The sequence below is a fragment of the Phyllostomus hastatus genome, unplaced genomic scaffold (assembly GCF_019186645.2).
Source record: "Phyllostomus hastatus isolate PE091 unplaced genomic scaffold, TTU_PhHast_1.1 phas_contig_137, whole genome shotgun sequence".
NCBI classification, from domain to species: Eukaryota; Metazoa; Chordata; class Mammalia; order Chiroptera; family Phyllostomidae; genus Phyllostomus; species Phyllostomus hastatus.
Window position 1 is genome coordinate 14,720,620 of NW_025333583.1, and position 20,867 is coordinate 14,741,486.

The following is a 20,867-nucleotide window of genomic DNA, read 5'->3' on the forward strand; positions in this document are numbered from 1 at the left end:
CCTACACTTTCTTCCTTTGGTCTTCACGAATCACCCCTTCACGCTTGTTTCTCAGGCTCCTTCCAGGTTCTTTCTTCTCTTAACCCTTACATGCCACTGTTCCTCTTTTCTCTGTCTTAAGTGCTTCTTTTCCTCTATATTCTCTCTTTGGCGATTGCTTCCATTCTCAAAGCTTCAGTTAAAACGGTATGCTATTTCCTTTCCAAATCTATATTTATATCTCTATCTTTAGCTGTGATCTTGATCCTCAATGCCAAATCTATAGAACCTTCTGCTTTTAAAGCCTGTCCACTTGGACTCCTCACAGACACCTCCTATCGAAAAGGTCAGAAATTAAACATATAATTTCCCCTTCTAAAATGCCCCTTCTAGAATGGTCTCTATTTCCATAAATGGTACCACCATCTCTCCAGTTGTACAGATGATCATCCCATGATCATCTTTGCCCCTCTACCTCTGTCCATTCACTCATTACCTTCAAGGTGCATCCTCAATATTTCTAGAACACATGAGTTTCTCTCCACCGTACTGTCATTGCTCTGATCCAAGGCACTGCCATCTCTACCCTGAGCTACAGCAATAGCCCCCCAACCTCCTTCCATGATTCAGCCTTGCCCCAGAATTCACTCCCCATACTACAGCAGAGCAACCTTTTTAAAATAGAAAGTATGACTAGAATCCAAATTCATTACAATGACTGACCAGGTCTTCTTTATCTGCTTCCCATGTGTCAACTTCTCCACCATGATTCCAATCAGACTTCCCACCATGTTTGGAGCCTTATAGCCACATTGTGAATTCTTGGTTAGTTTCTAGGAACTCCATGCTTTTTCTCAAACTGAGATCTTCAAAATGCTGGTCTTTTCTCCATCTCACACCCACAATGTAAACCTTTTAACTGTGAACCAACCATTTTGAGTCAATTTAAAAGCCCCTTCTTTAAAAGCCCAGGGAATGGACTCCAGTACTTTTACGCTGTACCTCAACATCATGTATATTTTTTCTATTGCAATGCTCAGTAGCTGATGTTTCTAGCAAAAAAGAGTCCTTCATGAGAGCAGAGACTTATCTATCTTTTGATGAGAGTACCCCAGTCCTGAGAATAATGTCATTACATAGCAGGTGCTAAATATGAATGAATGCATAAATGGATAAATGACTGATGGAGGCTGGTTTTACTCTAAAGTCTCTGAGTTGAGAATACCCGATTATGCTATAATTTGATGGGGAGACTTAAACCAGGAGGTACTTATTTAAGACATCCCTATTGTAACACGTTTGTCCTGTAAGGGTTCCACCCATATGCTAGCAGAATAAAAAATATTTAAAAAAATATTCTTTCAGGTAGGACCCCTATGAGATCCAGTGTTCCAGGCAAAAATAAAAAATAAATAAAGACAGGGTACCTGCCTCATCACTCACACAAGACCAGCGAGATCTAGCTGCTGGTTCCTCTAAGGAAGAGTATGGCAGGCCTGTTGGCAGAGAATTAAATCGAGGGCAGCCAGTGTCTCACTGCAGGGCACATTAATCACAACTGGCCCGTCAGAGAGATTCCCTCTTTATTATCTGACTTTCACACAAAAGTGAATTCTAAATTCACTTGGTTTTCCTTTTTTTTTTTAACACTCTTTGCCTCTTCTCACTCTTTATCCTTGTCCACTCTCTTCACTGCCCACATGTCCTTGGGGAGCAGGTATCTCTCAGAAGGGGGGTCCCACTGCATGGGTGCAGGAGCGGTCCCTGCTCTTTACTCCCCTTTGAATTGCCTTGGATTCCACTCCTCAGCTCCCTCCACATTTCACTCGCTTAACATCAAAGCTTTTTCTCTAACTTGTGCTTTTTCTCTCTATGTGTATCTTTTTAGCCACAGCTAGCTTTGAAAAGGAAAACATTACTTTCATCCACTCCAGTACAAGGTGCGCAGATCAATAAGCCCACTAGGTAAGCCTTAAATGGATCACGTTGGGGTAACACCGAAGGAAAGAGTAAAAGCTGGGGCAGTACAAGGTAGTTGTAGAACCACCACAAAATTATAAATGTTTTCGTTTACTAAAATGGGATGTAACAAAATGAAAAACATCCATAAGTGAGCAAAGGGATTTATCGTTAAAGTGGTGAGGTTGACTAAGACAAAGTCTCTGCAGATGAGAATTAAAAACCAGAGTTCCTGAGCAGGGCTGGGCGGCCCTGAGGCTGGCTAGCATCTCACCCATGATCAGACAGGATGTTCATCCAACCTGGCTCCAGGAGTGTAAAGTTATATAAATCTTTGTTGTGATCGAATATACACTGATTCTCCTCTTCTTCATCTAACCCTGGAATCTAAATATAGTGAAATGCATTTGAGTTTTTTTCATCCCCACCTGTAGGACACTAGTGGCTAGAAAAAAAAATTTTTAAAGGAAAACTATCCTAACAACATGTGTGAAAAGGAAAACAACACATGAAATAAAATAGCAATTAACAGAAGTAAATGTCAACAGAAAGACAGGAGACACTACCTGAGAGACTCTAGTGGCTTCCTCTAGGAATTTTTTCATCTCATCCTCGGAGAATACCACATTCATGGCAGACCCACTGAGAAAGGAAGGGGCAGAAAATAAGTCAGTTTCTTTATCACTTTGGAAGTCAAGCATCCTAGACTTGATTGCTTCTCTGAACAGTTCCAGGCAACCTCCAGTTTTAGTTTGGGCTAAGTAAGACGGCATCTTTTTCTAAATTGGGACTTTATTCCATTTAATCAACAGGACAACTGACCAAAGTAAAAAGTCACCAGAGCTGGGGATGAGGAAGGAGTGGAGACCTATGATAAGCCCTGAGAAAACCATGGAAGCTCTAGAAATGTTACCTTCCCACGGCTTGTTCTTTCTCATTTACTATTTTAACTCTCCACTTGCTTCAGGTAATTCTTGAACCTTAATAGGATTCCTCCCAGGACCTAGTTCCTCTAACTCTCTTCAGCGTTCATTACCAAAATCTGATCTTAACTCATAGGTTCCAGTCAAAGTAGGGCAGTCTACTACCTCTACCAGGCTACCCAAGAATTATTTTTTAGTAACATTTGCAAATACAATGTAAAGTATGTGAGTGAAACATACTCAACTGTGTCCTTCTTTCTAAATAGTTGAAAAAGAAGTCATCTAAAATCAATTTACTCTGCATTTTGACACTTTCAAAGTGGAAAAAGGAAAAAAGAAGAAGAAATAAAAAGAGGGTAATAAATAAGGAAAAGGCATTATTTTTCACTTCCTTTTAAAAAGTGGTATATTTTACCTTTTCTACTCTGTTATGAAGCTCTGCATAAAAAGGTCTCAATTTTTTCATTTATTTAAGACAATAAACCTAAGCCTATAATGCTGATAATCTGTTGTATAGGAAACTAGAACAAAGATATAGATAAAGATGAGAAAGGAAATGCAATAGTTAAAGCTGTTTTCTGCTATCCTCACTTAAATATGCGTGTTTACATTAACTTATATAATACCTCAAAGGAGTAGTGTTATTAGACTGTGGTTTATGCAAAATGTCATTTAAATGAAAGGAAAGTTTTCCACCTCATTTGAAATTTTTCATTATTTTAAAGGACCCATCTCAAATTCCATTTACACTTTCAAATTGTGCACAGCAAATTGTGTTTCTCTTATTATCCCCCTGTTCGGTGAAGTAGCTCCTTACATGTGGTAACATCTGAAGAGAGGAAGTGATAATTCACACCTTCTCCTTTGATGATAGATCTTAGTCTCAAGGTTTAATATAAAAGATTTTCACTGCCCATGCCCCACACCATTATAATTCATCTATTAAAAATGTGATTTCAAAAACTCAAAAATTCAAACTACAGGCACCATTGGATGGTGCCAAAGATAAGCTGCCATTTCCAAGTGTTAGAAAACAGATTCGGGGGCAAGATGCCTTCTTTGTTTGGTTTTGGTTTTACATCTTGGTTTTCTTTAATTATCTTCTTCTCTAATGGAAAACTATTTTCCCACTGTTTGGCAAGGATATGCCCTAAGGCATCTTCTAAGATGTAGGACACCCTGATGGAAAAGCATTAAACTGAAGGACTGTACATAGGTCCTCAGTCTGGCTGGGCTGGTTTGAGGATTGTTAAGGGGTTTACAAATTACTACATAAAAAAAAACACCTATTGCTATTAACATATAGCAGGTAGGTCTCTATCTCCCAATATTTAAATTGTTGTTTTGGAAAACAATGTATTACCTCAAAACGTAGGAAGGTCTCAGCAAGCAGGGGTAGCCTACAGACTTCGCAAATTCCAATGCTTCATTCTGATGAATGGAAACAACATCATCAGAAATGTATGAATAGTTGAAAACATTCAATGAATGGTATCAATGCAGAATGGTATCATTACAACAAGTAGTAACCCAACTCTTTTTATTCTTTCTCTCAAAAGATACCATTAACATGTAAATTGGGCCCCGCAATGCATAAAATTTCTAGCTTCTAATCCTAAATATTAAATCTAGTTCAAAGAAAGATTGAACTTCATTTCATTGTCTGAATCTTAATGAGAATACTCCTATCAATTTATAACCAACATTTAACTGCAATCATGGAAATACAGCAACTTTAAATTCACTAAGCACCGTGCGTTCTATCTGCCCTGCAGTTAACACCTGCAGTAGTTAACATTCAGGTTATGACTCTTCAAAAGAGAACATTAAAAACAGACGTATTTCTTTCCTTACCAAAGTGTTAACAGCTTTCCAGGGGGCCTGAGCCACCTTCAGCTCATCCAAGACTGCTGAGAAGATGGAGCGGTCCTCAGCCCTGTCGATCTGCAGAGGGCTCGTGCCCATGATCTTAACCCCATTCTTGTAGAGAGGGACTGCCAGGTTGTTTGGAATCTGGCCTCCAACTGATATGATGCAGCCACTGCATGCCTGAAAAAGACATGTGCAATATCAGCCACTGGGGTACCTTCCACGTGAGTGAAGAACTGTGCTATTACAGCCTCCACGAGCTCACTGAAAATGATTAACTTGACTGTGACGGTTTCATTTCCCCATTCAATGGATGATATTAAGTTGTGCCACAAAGAGATCAACAGATGTAGTTCTGATTTCCAGGCACTTACAGGCTAAAATCTATGTAAGATTCCATACAACTACATATTATTACCACGCATGACTTCTGTACAATGAAATATAAATGTGTGACAGTTGCATGTGTAACAATCAGAGAAAGATAAGCCGTTGAATAGTTTTATCATGTACTCTACACTATAACTAACTAATTCTTGGACTACTGTTGTAATTTCCTAAGTGGATACAATCTGTCCTTCTAACATTTACCTCTCCTGTTCCCCTCCATACCACCCCTCACATTCTGACTAATCATCCCACAAGTAACTCCTATACTCAGAGCTCTCTAAAGGTGCTCATCACTTCAAGGATGAAGCAAAAACTCATTACCATGAGAACAATTAAAACTTTTCAATCTTATCTAGCATCCTTTCCCCTAGCGGCAGGCAGTAGACTCTACCACAGTCCCCAGCCCTGTGCATCCTCCCTACAGGTGAGCTTTCTGTACCACTTCACCTTCCTCTGCCATTGTTTCCTTTCTCTTTTCCTCCTCTCCCTTGTCTAAACTCTAACTATCCCTAAACCCCAGTCTAGTCTAACTCCTACCTCCTATTTTAATATCTTCCCTGCTTTCCTGCTACTTTGGTTTGGCGCCTGTCTACAGGACCCAGTAACTGTTTCCTTGAAGTCTTATTTTCTTACTATTTGCCTTAGAAGCAGTCCTGGAATCTTTAACCTTAATGTCCCAGTAAGGAGCAGCCAAACTTTCAAGAGTAGAAAAGAAGACAAAACACAAAATATCCGTTTTCCTCAGAACTGGTGTTCTAGTGGTGCAGGTAGGTCAGTGTGGAATGTTGGGAGCTGGACTTGAAGTCGGAAGTCCCTTACCACCTTGGTTACCCTCTTTCAATCTCCCCCTGAGGCTCAGAATTCTTGTCTGTAAAGTTAGGACAATAATGCCTGCCTACTTCATAAGGTCACTATGAAGATGATATAAGAATAAACATTAAAGGTTTTATACAAGTATATAAATTATATTATTGTTAATATTAGAAAATTGATATCTGATAGCCCATTGATTTTGACATAATTCGTGTTTGCTTTAATGGCCTACTAATGAAATATTAGAATTTGTGAAGTAATGGATGTGTACCAAATGTATTTGATCATTATTTGAAATCATTCTGAAATACTCTTAAAAGGAACGAAGGTAATTTCTCTCTGATAGAAATCTGATATAATTTCTCTCTGATGATAGAAATTATAGTTCTGCCTAAGCAAACACCTGCAATTGCGTGCTTAAATGCATTGTAAACAGTACTGAAAATAATAATCCACAGTTCTGCATATTTATAAATGTACTTTAGCTGCTTTTATCATCATTTGTATATTCGATACACATTTTCCAAAAACTTTAGAAAGGATTGTTCCCTTTATAATAATCTTTGTATTTGCTTATTTTAGCTTATTAACAGTGTTAATATTTTAAAGGCTTAAAAACTTAATTTCTCAATTAAATGTATACAGAAGTCTCTTATGTTAAAAACTTCAAAATAATCTCTAAAATTAAGGGAGCAATATTTGGAGTTAACTGAACTAAATAGGAGCTTAAAATTGAATTAAAAGACTTTCATTAATAAAGATACCAATAGTATTCAAAATAGTGGCATGAAACTGATTCTTATTTTTCAAGAAATTAACTTTAAAAATAATAAAAATATAAACTTCTACTATTTACTAAGATTGTTACTAAATACCCCTCTGAGGCAGTTACTACTCTCTCCATTTTACATCTAAGGAGACTGAGGCTTGATGAAGGTAGAATGACTTGCTTGTATTTCTTATCTAACAAACATGAAGTCAGTAAACTCAGTTCTACATACTGTAAAGCAGTGCCTAACTAATATAACAAATCTTTGAATCTTAAGCTGTTTTTCCAGCTGGTTTCAGAGGTGATTCATGTTAAAGGACACAAGAAAAGCTGTTTCTAAAACATTCCTTTGGAAAAGTGGTAGGTAGGAAATCTTTCACTGGTAAAACCCTCTTCTCATGATTTGACCTCCAAAAATACAGTTCATCACTGGGAAGACAGATCATCCTCCCAGGAATGGTTTAGAGCAGTGGTGTGATGGCGTAGGGCAAGTTTTGCTCATACAGCAAAAGGAATCCAGTAGAAGAGAGCATGTTTGTAGGACAAAGTTAATATCGCACAGTTTTCTGGAAGAATTCTATCTGGAAATGGCTCCAACTCCAAGTACAGAACTTGTAGGGAACTTAGGGAAGAGGACCTGGTATCTCACAAAGCTAAGTTATCACCATCATAATCACTTAACATCTAAATAGATTCAAGTAACTCATTGAAACAAAATATTCTAAAAATTCAGATATTGTTTCACAGGTACGTAAAATCTTTAGCCTAAACTAATTCCACTGACTCCCAAAGTTCCATTGATCTCTTACCAAAATTTATTTGCATCTTTATCACCCAGCTAAATTTCCTACTTTTTCAACCTGTCACTAAGGTAATGTCTGCAGCCAAAGGTATATATCATCATAATACTTTCTGTTTAAAAAAAATAGCAACAACTGGGAAGGAGATTTCAGCATTCACAGCATCCCCTCTCACTCAAACTACGATCAAGGATTTCCTTCAAAACAACCAGCTTTACTCACAGGGCATGTCACTGTTTTCACGTCTTAATGTTTCTTTGTTTTCTAAAGACTTTATTTATTTATTTTTAGAGAGGGGAAGGGAGATAGGAAGACAGGCAGAAAAACATCAATGTGTGGTTGTCTCCTGTGCACCCCACACTGGGTACCTGGCCTGCAACCCAGGCGTGTGCCCTGACTGGGAATTGATCTGGCAACCCTTGGGTTCACAGGCCAGCACTCAATCCACTGAGTCACACCAGCTGGGGCTCCTTGATGTTTCCTTAGTGTGGTCCCTTGATCCCATGGAAACAACTTTGGTCCTGAACTAGATCGAGAGACCTGGACCAGCAGACTCGTTGTACCCTCTAACATCTCATGTAGCTCTATATCCTTGGAAAAGCCTATTGCCCTTCTAAATGACTCAAATGTGTGCTTTTGAGTAAGTTTAAATGTGTTTCCAACTTTCTGCAATTTTACTACTGAATGCCTCAGTGCCTTCAGCCTCACTAGGAACATCTGAGGTCAGATGACAGTTTTCTGAAGATTGAGGAATACTTTTTATGAGAGACAATGGAGCCTGTGGAGGTTGCTATGAAGATATACACACAACAGCCTCATGAAAGGAGGCACACACACACATATATGTACATGTGTGTATGATTTGTGTAATTTCCTGAGAATACATCAATGGCATATTATTCTTATGTACTCCAAGACAACATTTAAAATTACCTTACAATATACAGTAGCACGCTAATTGCCAATTACCTTCAAAGAAGGGCCAATTTCTTTCTTTCTAGCACAATGAATTCAGTTATAGTAAAAGAAATCCATTAATATCACTGTGTAACTATATCCAAAGGCAGTCATAGATATTTCTAATCTTTCCTTAAAGAATTCCTGGGGAAATAATTAATTATGTGTAAAATGCCTGCTGCTACTGCCTGCAATGTTTGTTAATATTTTTAAACAATTATATAATTTTTCACATATTTATGTCATGAATCTTAGTTTTATTTTAATGCCTTGAGGGTAGAAACCTGGTTTTAGAGCTCTCTATCTTGTTAAACCTGGCATTTAAAAGGTGCTCAAGAAACACTTGTAGAATGCACTTATTTTGATCCCCACCTATGCATCTGAAATGAATATTAAGGAATCATTAGAGAAACCATGTCAGAGAGAAAACTAAAGATTGTTCATATTCTGCCTAATGGTTCAATTTTGTTGTAATAAAAGATTAGTAAGCCAGATCTAAATAGACAACTATGATAACACATCCACCTTAAATTTGTCCATTTTCTTTTTTTATCCCCTTTTCTTTTTATACTAATAAAACCATGACATTGTTCTAGCACCTCACTTTATACTTTACAATATAATTTCAACCACAAATCACATGTTACCTTCATGGTACCTGTATGTAGCACATTTTTACACTCATATAATTCATTAACAAAAAAAAAGATAAAGTGCGGAGAATTTAAGCAACTTATACAAGTCAATGAGTCCTCAAGTTAAAACTAGAATTGAGGTTATTATTGGTCCAGTTCAGTATTATTTTTCCTAAGTGGCCAAATTTTACACATTGGGATGATTTTCTGTGAGAAGGAATTAACTGTAATGACATCAAAAGGGACAATTTCTGGACATCACACTGAAATTTTCCAGTAGTTATTTTTTAAAACTTAAGACAATTTGACTCATTCTACAGATGCACAGTAACCTATGTACAGTGAAGATACACTCATATTAGCATGGAAGTGAGGAACAACTGTAGGAAAATACTGTAAAAGTACCAGAATCATTTGGAATGGACTCATCAATCTTAAACCAAAGACTAATGGCTTCATCTGATAGCACAAAGAATTGGCTGGTCCTTTGTGAACAAGTTACCCTTCCCTTCAGCTCATGAACTAGAGAAAGGCTGCTTATTGTATGTCCAGATGACCAGCTCAATCATTCTGCAAAGTATTTATTGGGGTTGTCTTGTACTAATTAATGTGTGTCTGGCACATGTTACCAAGAAGAGTTTTTAGTATAGCTAGAATGTTTAGAAAAAAAAGTGACTTTTATATGTAAAATAATCACTTGGAGCCAGAGCCTCAAGAATCTAAGGCCGGGGTAATTCCTTTTCGAGCTTCACTACAAAATGAGACACTAGAAGGCGCCGACAGCTCTTTCTCCTGAGGGGAATGCAATATAAATCTACATACACGAAAACACATATATAAAGTGTGCAGTGTCTATATTTTTCCTTTTTCTTTTTTTTTTTTTACCTCCTGTTGGTAGATGTCTAGGATTCTTTCCAAAGACAACTCTTCAAAGTACAGTTTGTCACACTCATCAAAGTCTGTGCTCACGGTCTCAGGGTTGCAATTCACCACCACAGTCTTCTTGCCAAGCTGACGCAGTGTGCGGATACTGGAGACAGCACACCAATCAAATTCCACACTGCTGCCTGCAGAGACAATGAGATTGGAAAAAGGGATAAGAGAAGCATGAAGTTACAACACAAAGAGAAGCAGAAATATATTGCTGGTCAGTTTAAGCCGAGGAAGCCAATGCCCTTTCAATACTTAAATAAAGCTACATTTGCTTTATTTGTCTCTCCTTTTCCTCTTTTTCAATTCAATTTTTAAAACTCCAAAATATACATTTCAGATCCATCATGTACACTGTGTTAATAATAGGAAAATCAGGAACTAGTTAAACAACAATGACAGGTGGGCCTGTTTCATTTGCTAAGTTCTGCAATAGATAATATCTGTATTTGAAGCACATAGAACTTTAAAGGGAGATACTTGTAATGATAAAAAAAATAGCCCTCACTTACTGAAAAGACATTCAAACATATTGACCTCAGTACACAAAAGTATTTAAGTTGGTGATCAGAATACTTGAGTTCTTGTTTCAGTCCTTCCACTTACCCTGCTGTCTGAAGGCTAACCCCAATGATCCCTGAGGTGTCTTGTAGCTCTGACATATCTTAATTGATTAGAAAGTCCTGTCCTTTCCAAGTATATCCTTTTAAGCTTGGCAAGACCATCCCATGCAGAGTAAGTGACCTTCTAAGAAGTAATTTGAAGTGTAATAATGGTCTTAAATGTCTCAAAATATCACATCTACTGGGATCCGAGAGAACTGAAAGTTCTGGGATTTGTACTAATCTTTGACATTAGGACTTTGTCTCCTAAAAACTGTTGTCAGAATAAGTTATGCAAATTTAGTAACATGTTAATTCTCCCTATCAGTTAAGTATAGATCTGATTATCATCTTAACTGGTCTTCCCTGGGCCCGAGGGTGATGCAGAATTGTCACATAAATTAGTTAAAATTTGAAGAGGAAGAAAAATAGGTCTAGGAAAGAAAAGGGTAGGTCTTGGCGACAGCGTTCAGGCCAGTTAGCCAAAAGAATCTATAGTAGTGAAGGTCTAAACACATTTATTCTCCTTTATGATTTGGCCAAAAATTGGTAAACTAGCATATCCTGAAGCACTTAGTTAATTATAAAAGCTAAAATACACTACATTGAAAGTAACAAAGACTATATACACTTAAGTTATTATTTTATCATTTCTATTTTAGAATAACTTACAGAAGCTAAATGTTAAACACATTTATTGTAAAATACCATTGTCTATTTACTGTAAGTGCATACTTTGTAAGTGTAATAGATCTTGATTCATTACTAAATATTCACTTTTAAGTATCTAGGGTGATTTGAGACAATTTCTGGTGAAACTCTTTTAATCAAATTATATAACACTCTATGCACCAATGAGAAAAGCTCTTTGTATTTGATATCAATAGATATCATATGCTAGGTCAGATTGTATCTATAAATATACCCCTGGCTGATGTATAAAGTCCTTGGGCCAATAGAAATCTTTGGGAAATATAATGCCAGGAGAGAAAAAGTCAAAGTGTAATTCATTCTTCAACCCCAGTGAGAGGCTCCATTTAATTCATGAGGATAAAAATGATGAAATGAAAGGAAATGGAATTTGTATTGGAGGCTGCACTTGAGGCCATTTCCACCACTTAATAGCTGCATATGTTTGGGTCTCATCTCTTTGAACCTCAGTTTCCTAACTGGCAAAACATTTATTACGACAGCATCTATTTTACATGGTTTTTAGAACACTGAAATTAACATGTGTGAAAAGCACTATATAATCAAACTGTAAAGCCCTATGTAAATAGAAGTTATCACTTTACCAATGTGATATGGACCACAGCCCAGCACCATCATTCCATGATCATCAAAATTGATATCATGCTCCTGAAAGAGAAAAAAAAAGATGTGGAAATTATGTTATTCTTCCCTCCTATTAAGCTATGTGTCCTGTCTTTGTGTCTTTCTCATTCTTCCTTTTGTTGACAGGTCTCCTCTATTAGTCTGGGAACCTCTAAGTATAAAGTTATAAAAGCTCTACTTACTTGTAAAAAAATAAGTTCTATAGTTTTTCATTAAATAGTTATTACAACATGGTATAGTTGTGTGGCTCATGTAACCATTGTCCTTGTCTTTTTCGTTTGTTTGATTTCATTATCTTAAGGCAGTTCATAAAAGAGGAGTATAGAAAGACATTACCACAGTTGACCCTCCTGATGTCATTTTTATTACCAGGATCACTAGATAAAGACAAAATTTATATTCCCCCATGTGGACCATTTACTAAATCTGAAGATTTCTGATATGGCAATGTGGCAGTTCTTACCTGACCATTGTAGGTAATATAGAGGTAGTTTGTTACTGATGGGTATTCTGCAGCCAGTGTATCAATCTGCAAAAGAAGAAAAATAAACACATAAATAAATAAATAAATAAATAAATAGGAACTTTTATACTCCTTTTGTTTTCATCTCTTTTTGAAGAATCATTGTGGATTTTTTTTTGATGCCACACTCATATTTCTTTAATGTCTATTACTGCCAAATAGAAAGACAAGAAAATGGCATGTACAACCCAATTACTTTCTAATTCTGAAAGTAAGAAGGGAAAAAAAAACAATGACACAATTTAGTTGTCACTTAAGCAATGATGACAATACACATCCCAGAGCATCACTGACCCATTATGGTAGTACCTCTCATGAACATAACCAAGTGATCATATAATCAATGGGTTACCACCCTGGCTGGTGGGGTTCAGTGAATTGAGTGCTGGCCTGCAAACCAAAGGGCTGCCAGATCGATTCCCAGTCAGGGTACATGCCTTGGTTGTCAGCCATGTCCCCAGCTGGGGGTGCATGAGAGGCAACCACACATTGATACTTTGATGTTTCTCTCTCTCTCTCTGTTTTTCTCTCCCTTCCCCTCTCTCTAAAAATAAATAAATAAAACCTTTAAAAAGTTTTGAAAAGCCAATAAGTTACCAAAAAGACTTACTCAGCCAAGCTGTCTAAAGCAGCTGCAAATAAACTCTAAAATCAGAGTACAGTGACCTATACATAGGATGCCTTTGGTTTGCAAGCAAATGCATAAGATTTAAGTTGCCTATGACAATGAGAAATCAGATGACACAAATTTCATAGATGGGGACATGGGGAGGAGACAAGATTTCATTGAATGGAAAATGTAAATCAATTCAGCTCTGAAGGGCTAGGAGCCCAGCTTAGAGAGCAAGAATTTGGAGACTGACAGGGCAGCTACTGTAAAACAAGTGAGAGGAAAAAAGATAATAATTGCTGAGTAGAACATATTCAGCGTCAACCCTGAAACCTAAGGGTGTGCATGTGCCCACCCCCTGAGCACACAGGAAAGGTCAATAATTTTAAAGGACACAAACCAGCTGGTGGTACTTTAAGCCAAGCCATCTCTTCTACTAAGGGAAAAAGAAAAAAAAAAACCACAATGGTATACCTATGAATGTTCTTGTGTGAGTGGCATGAATACTAGATGAGCTCATTATGCCCAACCCTATCACAATGAATACTAAATGAACCATAATGATGGAGCACTTAAAATAAAGTATTGCCTTGTAAAAACTTAGTGCCAAAAGAGATAACTATTCTTTTCAAGAGCCTCAGCCACCATGCTAGGGTATTTCAAGTCCTTCTATTACATTAAGGATCTCTCTTTCTACAGATATTTTTGCTCTCAGTCAAAAAGCAGAAGAGACATCATTTTGTTTTGATTTGGGTTTTTTTTTGTTATTTGTTTGTTTGTTTTCAAATTAGGCCAAGAAAAATCATGTGTTCACTCTCACCTTTACATCTCAGTTACCCCTTCATCCTTTCCCTTTTAAGCATAAATATATCCTGTGCTGAATAAAATTGGTGACATCATGGGCATCTATAGGACAAGAAGAGTCACGTTCAAATTCCACCCCTCTTTTTATTGGCAATGTCCCTATGAGTTGGTGGCTACATTTCAGTTGAGGAATCTGGAGAAGAAAGGAAAATTACTTTACCTGTTTAACCCAAGGATGGATGTGCTTCTTTAACCTCAGCTCCCTTGTCTGAGCCTCAGTCAGCCGGAGGCATTTGGAAATCTGCTTGTCTGAGAACCCAATCTCCTTGGCCTTTTTCAGGGTTTCTGCTGGGATGGACTCACTAGGATTTAATGAAAAAGAGATGCTTGAGTTTAAACTGACCACAACAAGAAGCAGTGAACTATTCAATTTCAAAAGCACCAAAGGTTCTTTATTTTCTATCTTCAATACATAAATCTATTGAATCTTTTAGCCTCTATGAAGTCTACCATGTGCAATGCTGATCTCAAATATGTGGCTTCCCATTTCCACACCCTATTCACCCTCTTCTTGTTTCCTGAAATATTGTTTCTGCATTTACTGCCCTAATGAATTTCCTATTTAAAAATAATTAGAGACCCCACCCCCGCTTACTAAACTGAGGAGCTCTTTCTCAATTTTCGTCTCTTTAACCTGTCAGAATATGACCTGTTTGATGTTCCATTCTCTAAAGGTATCTTCCTCTGGCTTCTGGTTAAGTTGCTTCTCACCCTACTTTATTGCTCCCAACAACCACTTACCATTTTTATTTCCCAAAGCTCTATCCAGAGATACAGGCTTTAGTCTGGCTACTTTCTCTCTTTTCTAAATTTAGTCACTGTCATTGGCTCAAGTAGTGTTAGTAGTGAATGACACCCAAATCTTTAGACCTTTTCTGGTGTATGACCATTTCCAGGGCATCGGGTCTTCATGTATAAGACCTTTGAGAATAATTTTCATCTGGGCATCCCAACATTGCATCAGATTAGGTATCCTCTCTATAAACTGCCTTTATTTCCTGACATCACAATCTGTCTTCTGTTAAGAAGATGGTTTCATGGTTTTATGATTATTCTTCACTCAAGCCAGACTTATTCCTCACTTCCCCCACACTCATTTCCATGGTATAGATCACATTTGTGCTATTTCTTTCATCTCCAAAGTCTTTGATATACCTATTACCTATCCAATGTCTCAACTCCCAGCCACCCTCCTTAGGGCAACAAAAGTTCAGCTTCCTACACGAAGCCTTCTCAGTCTATCCTCTCCCACAATGGCCTTCCTGGACTCCTAACTAATGCTTATGTTTGGAACCAAGATGGAAATTGGAAGCATACTGTTTAACATGTCATCATCGCCTTGTATTTTTAATGGTTCTTACCTTTCTTTTTCCCAACCACACTTTTTTTCTGCCTAGCTTCAAGTTCCACAAGGGCAAAGAATACACCTGACTCATTTACCAGATTATTCCCAAAGCCTGGTGCACTGGCCCACAGACGACATTCAATCAATATTTATTAAACAAATGGAAATAGCTGAAATTTTATGGCTTTTTATTTTACAGAAAAGACAAAGAAGCCATTGAAATCAGTTCATAACTAGAATTCAAAAATAATTTGTAGAGTCCCAATGTTCAGAAAAATAAAACACAACTGTAAAAGTATCTTTAACCAGCTAGCTGTGGGCCAGTTATTCCAAGCACTAGTCAGTACAGTAAAGCTCAATTATGATAGTTGGATAGTCAATTCAGAAGATCTAATAATAAATAAAATACTCTCACTGACATTCTGCTATTAGAATGTAGTTGACTGAAATCTATTACATTTTGCTCATTGTGTTCTTCCACCTTCTTTGTTTAATTAATTCATATTCTGAGTTTAAAGAAGAGAGGATCAAGCCGATATATTTAATAGCTATTTCTCTAGATTTTTCATATCAGTATTAGTTTAAATTTTGTAGCTATAGCTCTCTCTAGTCCATATGCATTTTCTATGGCACCTAAACTCCTTTCTGTCTCTCAAATCAATTTGTTATTTCTTCCAATAAATTTAATTCTTTTTCTATTCCCATTTAGGTTTTTTAATCTCCCCAAGTATTTGATAAGCATGCTCTTAGAGCAACACCTTTTCCTGTCAAATTCTTGAACCCAATCTGATTATTAAGTATTATTCGCCACTTACTGTATACCAAGCTCTGTGCTACAACGCTCTGGAACTGCGCTGTCCAGTATGGTAAGGACGTAGCTACACATAACAATTTAAATTTAAGTGTCAACTAATTCAAAATCTTTTAATTAAAAATTTAGATTCACTGTTGCATTAGCCACATCTCAAGTGCTAAATAGTCATCCACTGCTAGTGACTACTGTTTCAGACAATGCAGATTACAGAATATTTTATCATCACAGAAATTTCTATTAGACAACGCTGCTCAATAAGGCAGAACAGAATCTTTGAAAAAAGGGAATGACAGCGAGTGATCCAACACATTTTATGGGGAGATAAGCTGTGCAGTAAAATGTGAGGTCAGAGAAAAGAAATAACAATGTGAGTGGTTGTAGTTGAGAAATACTATGGCAGTAGAGGGACGAGAACAGAACCATAAAGAAAACTCAGTTTCGTACAGATGAAGGAGGCAACAGAGGCACTATAGCAAGGGCAACTACAATCGCAACAATTCGAGGGAGCAATAGGCATCACAGGTACGGGAAACATGCTGAAGGTTTGCAGTTGGAACAAGTGGGAAATTGTGGATGATGAAGGTATGGCTACATTCGCTGCATTTTTTCATTAGTCCTTCAATACTTAGTAAAGCTGTGCTGTGTATCAGGCTCTGGACTACCTATTTAAATGATAAATAAAGTATTAAATATCTACATTAAGGAAATTGGAATATATTAGGAGGCAAACAAAGAGAGAAATGCATACGAGAAGAGGCCATGGCTCCGAGGTGGGCCCACCTTCTGCTGGGGAAGTCTGGAAAGGCTTCTGAGGGTCTTTAAAACACCCAAGTGTATGGAGTTCAGCTTTAGTTTTGTGAGAACAAAAAATTGAGATGACAGCAGAGGAAGGGATTTGTTGTCACTGTTGTTGCTATTTGTTTTAGAAATGTATATTTCCACTTTCCCTGCCAAGACTATGTCCCGACACCAATTGCTCATGTGCTTATGTGCACGTGCACATTCAGCCTCAAATGGAAGTGCTTGATAAATACGCTATTTTTCTAAATTAGAACTTGGGATGATGTTCTTTTTAAAGAAATACCTTCAAGTTTTGTGGAAGATCTCAAGTCATATTAATATTTACCTGCATGGGGTAAAGCTACACATTTTCTCTGAGATCTGCAATTATATTAAAAACCTGGGCAGGAAGGTTAAGTAGTGAAATACCGTACATATAGCATTGAGCCAATTCTTACACACAGATTTTTCTAGCTACTTGCTAGGACATTTTCCCATCACTGTGGGATAGCAGTAAAAGATTAGGCTAGCCAAAAAGAAGTAGATGTTCAATAAGACATTTATTATTGCAAAAAGCATTTGAGGCAAAACCCATACTATATTACTAAATTGACAACCACACTAAGATAAATGACTAAACTAAATCCTGAACAGAATCAGTCCACACACACTTAAGAAACATGTCTTGAAAAAAAAACCATCACACCTGTAATTTTAACTATAAACAAGCTTAAATACAAGTTCTGCAAGTTCGAAGATAACTAGACATAATATTTTTATCTTTGATGTTTGGGTCCTTTTTTTTGGCCTTGAATGATTAATTTTTGCTTTTCTTACATGGAATGCCAGTCAATTCTTCAAAGCTTCTTATATTGCTTTAAATGAAAGTTGTGAGTAATGGTACTACACAAACCAACAAGAAGCCACTTACATTCCTTACATTTCTATTAGGAATGCAATACATTTGCATTTGTTCTGTCCACATTCAGCAATGCAATCTTTGCTATTGTGGATATATGCATAATTCCTCTTATTCCTTCCCACCAAGAAAAAGTCCAACAGAGTATATAAACATATTTCCAGTATACATAGAAAGTGTTTCTCTATCCACCAAATGAAGTTGAACTGTTACCAACAACAACAAAAAATTTAAGTGAAAGAAAAGTGGATACATAGAATTGGCCTTATGCATAAAGGAATAAAGTGAATTAATTTTATGCTCAGCTCTGGTGACAAAAAATAGGTATCTGTCACCAGGACTAACTCAATTGTTAGTGTTCCCAGTGGCATATCCACCCTGGAGAGTTTTCATTATTTAAAGGGGATGCCTGAGAAGCTCAACAGTAACACGAAATAATGAGTCATGGATGATAGAATGGGGGTGAAACTATTTCTCTATAGGTACCCCCTCAAACCATACCAGGTGAGAGTTCTGCAAGAGACAAATCATGCCAGATCTGCAGAGTGCATGTCTGAAGCTCACACGCTGAATCGCAGAATCTTTCCTTGGTGAGCCAAAAACTGCTTTAACTTTTGCCTGATATGCAAATAATTAGACCAATAACATGATAGAGTATTTTTAAACATCCTTAAATTAGGGTGTATTACATTGGAATGGCATATGAATATATAAGTGTTTGTCTATCTCAACTTGAATGCAAATATTGGGTAGATATGTTCATATGAAGTTCAAAGTGGCATGTCTTCTTTAGTATTTCATTCATGCTCTCTGTGGATATTCATTTCTACCCTTCAGACATGTCCCCAAAATAGCGTAAAGCACTTTGCAATCCTCCTCACTGAGAAAAGAGATGTTGATTCTAATCCACCGTGGCAATTCAAGAAGAGAGACAATTTCAATCCCTTACCTCATTCCGTGCTACCCTAATTCTTCAGGGAACCCCTCACTCCAAGACAGGGAGCAGGCTGCCTCTCCCTTTCTCTGTCCCTCTCTCTCTGCTGCTCCTGCATATGACAAGCCTGGCTGGCATGTCCTTACACACAGAAGAAAATTAACTTTATTCCCTACTTGTTCTGATACAACATTTTATTTTGAGCTCCATTATAATAAAATAAAAGAAGAGACAGTATGAAGACACGATTCATTAGCTTCGGGCCAGTGATTCAGATAAGGTTAAACCTCTTCAGAGTCAAACAAGATGAATCATCTTAAGTGAACATAACAGCTCATTGAACAATGTGGGGATTCAGATACATGTCCCTCATCTTTATCTATTCATATTAAGCTGCCTTCTATTTTGTCTGCCAAAAAAGGACTTTTGTCAGAGTGAGATTTCTTTAAACCAAGCTAGGTACAAGCTTATTTTAGGGAAAGAGCTAGAATATTTCTATTTTTTCCAAAAGAAAAGGAAAAGCTTAATTTGGAACCAACTCAAAATAAAATAGTTACTAAAAGAAATATAAATACTGAATTTGTTATTCAACACTGTTCTTTGAAACCTCAATAGGTTATAATATAAACCTCCATTTATATTATATTGTAAATCAAGGGAGCATTATGCTAAGCAGGAAATGTGATCAGCTGAATAGAGTATATTGTACAAAAGCACAGTTTTAAAATATGTATAATAAATAAATTATCCTTGTTATTTAATATTAATTTGTATGTACTAAATATGTTTATGTTTATCTTTACTTCTTTGAACATGAACACATTAAATCAGGTCCTCTATCCAAATTCTTCAAAGGTCACACTTTTATCATGGCACAATAGAATCTAAACAATTAAACAAAGAAACACCAAAGAAGGGTGATGCTGGCCTTTTCATAATCTTTGATTCCTCTCTACATAGCAGCACAAAATGACAGTCTGAATTTTAGAAGGGGAAAAACATCTTAAAAACAGGCAATCAGAATTTTACACACTCTGCCATAATCTTTTAACAGTTAGACGGCACGGCTCAGCTTTACAGGGGGTGTCCCTCGTGTGTTCTCTGGTTTTGTAAACAATGCAGGCCTCTCTCCTCCCTCTCTTCGACTTCCGATGTATATTTTGTTGTTATTTAAAATTCGACCCTGTCATCTCTGAAATTTCCACTCACACTTAGTCTTCAGTAATAAATGGTAAAAGGAAATGGAATAAATCCCCTTTAATGAGGAAATTTTCACCTGGCATAGAGGAGCTGGGGAAATCTATTAACCCACCGGAGGAACGCCCGCAGCATGGTGGGGGCGGGGGGAGGGGGAGGGGGTGCGTGCACTTCACCCAGTCCTCTCTTCCACTTCACTGGCTTTTATCTGATCCACCAACTCACAAGTAATACTAAAGAAATTTCCCTCCAGATTGCACAAGCTCTAATATGAAAATGAGCACTCCACTTGGCCTGCAATTATGCAATGGACTTGCAATTTTATTATTATCCTCTTTTTAAAAATCCCCCAAAAGGCAGGAGCTGAGTGAAACACAAGGCCTGATGCTTAGTAATGACACCTGCTTTAATAAGAAAAGAGAACTGAGTAAGATGTATGTTCTCTGCCCCGAGCCTCCCTCACCAGCCTCCCCTGAGTTCTGCACGGCTTCACTGATTACTTTTTGAAGGTTCGAGACCATGCTGCCACCACAATAATGCAATCAGTGGAGGTTATTTGTCTCCCATCTCTTCTTTCAAAGAGACAGCTTCTTACTTCTTTCCTTAAGGGAAATGCAAAAGACATTTTTTTTTTCAAAAGCAGCAGTACTACTTAGAAAAGCAAAAGATGATATCCAGGCAATTGGGAAAATACTACTCTTTTCTCTTAATTTCTGAGAGCACCAGGCCTTGATTCTGCAAAGCAATGAGGCCTTTGGAGGAATTAAAGGAAAACCTCGATCTTTCTCGCATGTGCAGCATGAACAATACATATATCCAGTGTCCCTGGAAAAGCACACCATCATGAAAATTATCTGTTCAGATCAGGGTCCACTTAGCACCATCATAATAATGCTATAATAGCACAAAGTTGTGATTTT

At 37.2% G+C, this 20,867-nt stretch overlaps 1 protein-coding gene across 1 annotated transcript in view; it reads right to left on the minus strand.

The window, feature by feature from the left end:
* Positions 1-20,867, minus strand: part of CPS1 (carbamoyl-phosphate synthase 1) — a 115,383-nt gene that overhangs the window by 23,441 nt on the left and 71,075 nt on the right. Inside the window, exons 22-28 of the mRNA XM_045852873.1 lie at positions 14,119-14,260; positions 12,425-12,490; positions 11,922-11,985; positions 9,980-10,161; positions 4,716-4,910; positions 4,225-4,292; positions 2,505-2,580 (exon numbers count right to left, since the gene is read on the minus strand). Coding sequence (XP_045708829.1) covers positions 2,505-2,580; positions 4,225-4,292; positions 4,716-4,910; positions 9,980-10,161; positions 11,922-11,985; positions 12,425-12,490; positions 14,119-14,260 — 793 coding nt within the window. The remainder of the gene's footprint in view (positions 1-2,504; positions 2,581-4,224; positions 4,293-4,715; positions 4,911-9,979; positions 10,162-11,921; positions 11,986-12,424; positions 12,491-14,118; positions 14,261-20,867) is intronic.